This window comes from Vigna umbellata, chromosome 9 (genome assembly GCF_029865625.1).
Source record: "Vigna umbellata cultivar VRB3 chromosome 9, Vumbellata_1.0, whole genome shotgun sequence".
Lineage (NCBI taxonomy): Eukaryota > Viridiplantae > Streptophyta > Magnoliopsida > Fabales > Fabaceae > Vigna > Vigna umbellata.
In genome coordinates, this window is record NC_142173.1 from 26,387,158 (window position 1) to 26,390,174 (window position 3,017).

General features: G+C 32.2%; 1 protein-coding gene across 1 annotated transcript; it reads right to left on the reverse strand.

Moving 5' to 3' along the window:
• Positions 1 to 709: 709 nt before the first annotated feature.
• LOC148193087 (uncharacterized) lies at positions 710 to 1,760 on the reverse strand. Its single transcript, XM_088099689.1, has one exon. It carries the CDS (start codon positions 1,517 to 1,519, stop codon positions 1,040 to 1,042), a length of 480 nt encoding a protein of 159 aa, XP_087955815.1. The 5' UTR covers positions 1,520 to 1,760; the 3' UTR covers positions 710 to 1,039.
• Positions 1,761 to 3,017: the final 1,257 nt, after the last annotated feature.

The following is a 3,017-nucleotide window of genomic DNA, read 5'->3' on the forward strand; positions in this document are numbered from 1 at the left end:
ATAAAGATAAAATAAAAAGCTCAACTTAATGAACATTGATTTATATAATGATTATAATTATGTCTCTAGTCAGAAAGTTATTTCAAAAGAAATCATCAAAAAAGTGTGAAATAAGAAAAAAAAGACAAAAAATAAATTGAAAAGAGAAATTTAGAAAATAAAGATATTAAAATCACATTCTCATTACATCTCTCTTTGTGTATCAATGTTAGTTTCGTGAAAAAATTAAAAATCTAAGAAAATTTACAAATTGATTTACATTATTAAAGTGTACTTTTTGCAACTAATAGTCAATTTCAACTGTCATAAATTTTAATCCCAATTTTTTCAATAAAGTCTAAAACATCGCTCTCATTTAGCCTCCAGGGTCAAAAAAACTACGTTCACTTAAATATGTGTGTTATTCCGTTTCGTTAAGTCGTACTCAAGTGACGTTAATAGATATCAATTTTTTTCTTCTGTTCATTAATAAGCTACTACTAGGGTGTTGGAGTCAACCACATTTTCACGTTTTCAACCAAAATTAAGATAAGTAAAATAGATTAGTGCCCTTAATCCCACCTTAACAAAAACTCAAACAATTATCGGAAAGAAGAACATGAAGCGAATGTAAAACAAAAGGTTATTAATTTCTTATATTTATGTACAAAGAAAATTTAAACTAATGTACAAAGGAACCTTCCTCGTATCAATATCAGTTCAAGGCAAATTCAAAATATTAATTTTGATCTGGTTCTATCAATTTTACCAAAAAAATGTACATCTTTTTCCAAAAAAATCGATAATTGTCCTAATTAAAATTATCCGAAAGAACGAAAATAAAATAAAATCCAAGCACACGTTGAACATAACCGTAACCATCGACACGTCGCCGTCTCGCTTGTCCCTACTCACACGAACATAGCTTCGCCGAATTCGTAAACCACACAACACGTGTCACATGACCTCGTCACGACATCGTTTGGACACCCTCTCCTATAGGCGTTATGGTAATCTTCTTATCTTATATGTGCAAAGGCTGGACCGGTCCGGGTCAGAGTTACGGTTGGCGCTGAGACTCGCTCCGCCAGAACCCGGTTCCGGCGAACCGGGCCCACATCTCCTTCTCGAACCCCTCTTCATCCTCGTCCATCTCGTTCTCCGGTAATTGCCTAATAAACTCCTCCAAGCGCGTGTCTTCCACGCCGTAGCTCCACAAATCGACACTGCTAGCCCTGTGCGGGTGCAACACCACGATATCATTGCCCTTGTTTACGACAAGGGGGTTGATGCTGCTGCTGTTGTTATCATCGTTGTTCTTGTTGTTCCTCAGCAAACCATGTCGTCTCTTGCGCGCGGCTTTAAGGACAAGCTTCTTGGGGACCTTGTAGACGGCCAGCACGGCGATGTGGACGACCACGCACGGGAAGCAGCAACACACGGCGGCGCACTCAGCCGCGCCTCCCCCGGCCACCTCGCCAACGCCACGCCTCCGGCGGTTTTGCACCGGCTTCGGAGGGAGGACGACTTGGTGGACCATCGGAAGCAAAGTATACGAGAAAAAAAAATAGCGCGTCTGATTGCGATTATTGATTTGAACGGTTTGGTTTGTGGTTTTTTTATGTGTGGATGTTTGGCGAAGGGAAAGAAAGAGAGAGTGGAGGAGCTTGAAAGAAGGATGATCAGAGAAAGAATTGAGAGAATCTGAAGAAACAATGATTAATAGAAAATGCCGTCGCACTTCACACTCAATGAATGAACGAAAGAGACTTCTAGATTAACTGAAACTGCGGTTTTCTTTTTTTTTTCTTATAGCTCCATACATTCAAACTGCCTTAATTAATTATTAATTAATTATGCTTTTTTGAGATCAATTAGGATTGATTGTAAAATGAAAATGGCACTAAGAGGTAGTTCCAGCCTGAAATCTGGTGTAACCAACCATACCACAACCTTTAACCAAATTATGGAAAATAAGTAAAATAAGTCATTATTGGAAAACAATTAACCAAACATACCTTAAGGGAAAAACTACTTTTTATTTTAAAACGAATTTAGTTTTAATTTTATATATATATATATATATATATATATATATATATATATATATATATATATATATATATATATATATATATATATATATATATATAATTAATAAAATATTAATTTGCTTTTTGTTAACTTGCGGATAGCCAATTATAAAGGAAAATGTCACACTCAATCGACACGTATTTTAAACGGAATTTATTTTTATGATAAAACAAAGGCGTGATTCATATGATATAATAAGACATTGTGGAAAGTTTAAAAAGGCTTCTTTCTTAATTGTAATTTCTGATATAATTTATTACAAGAGATTTATTTTAATATAAATTCTTAAAAGTTTTTTTTTTATATAAGTTGGATCCTTGTAAGTTCCACGTCACTAGCTGGTAACTAATGTTGATGATAATCATATGATGCTTATCGCTTTGGTTTCACATCAACCTACATATATAACTTTCTCATAGCTAGTTTAAGAAAAAAAAAATAAGATTTTGAGTTAAAACTAATATATTTGCAAATAATAAAACAATTTGGAAAAGTTATATGAGAAAACTAATTTATATATTAATTAAATTTTGTAAAACCTTAATTTTATTTCTCTTTTATGTTAAAAGAGTTTTATTATATAGACTATAATTGGTTTTCTTTTACATCTTTCTGAGTAGTCATATATAATTAATTTATGGATAAATTAGTTTTATTAAACCAAAGTTGAATAGTTAGTACGTTATTGAAGTTATTGATGATAAAAGAATTTTGATTAGTTTTTACATCAAATTATCTGCTGAAATTTTAGAATAATAATGGATTATGTCATAATATAATGTGTAAATAAATAATACATCGGAATGATTTTTATCGGATTTACATTGTCTAATATATTTTAATTAAATTATGTTTTTCAAAATTTACAATTACATTAAAAGATATCTAAATAGTTTATACGTGGAATGCAAAATCGTTGAATTTTTCATTCGTGTCCCTAGGTT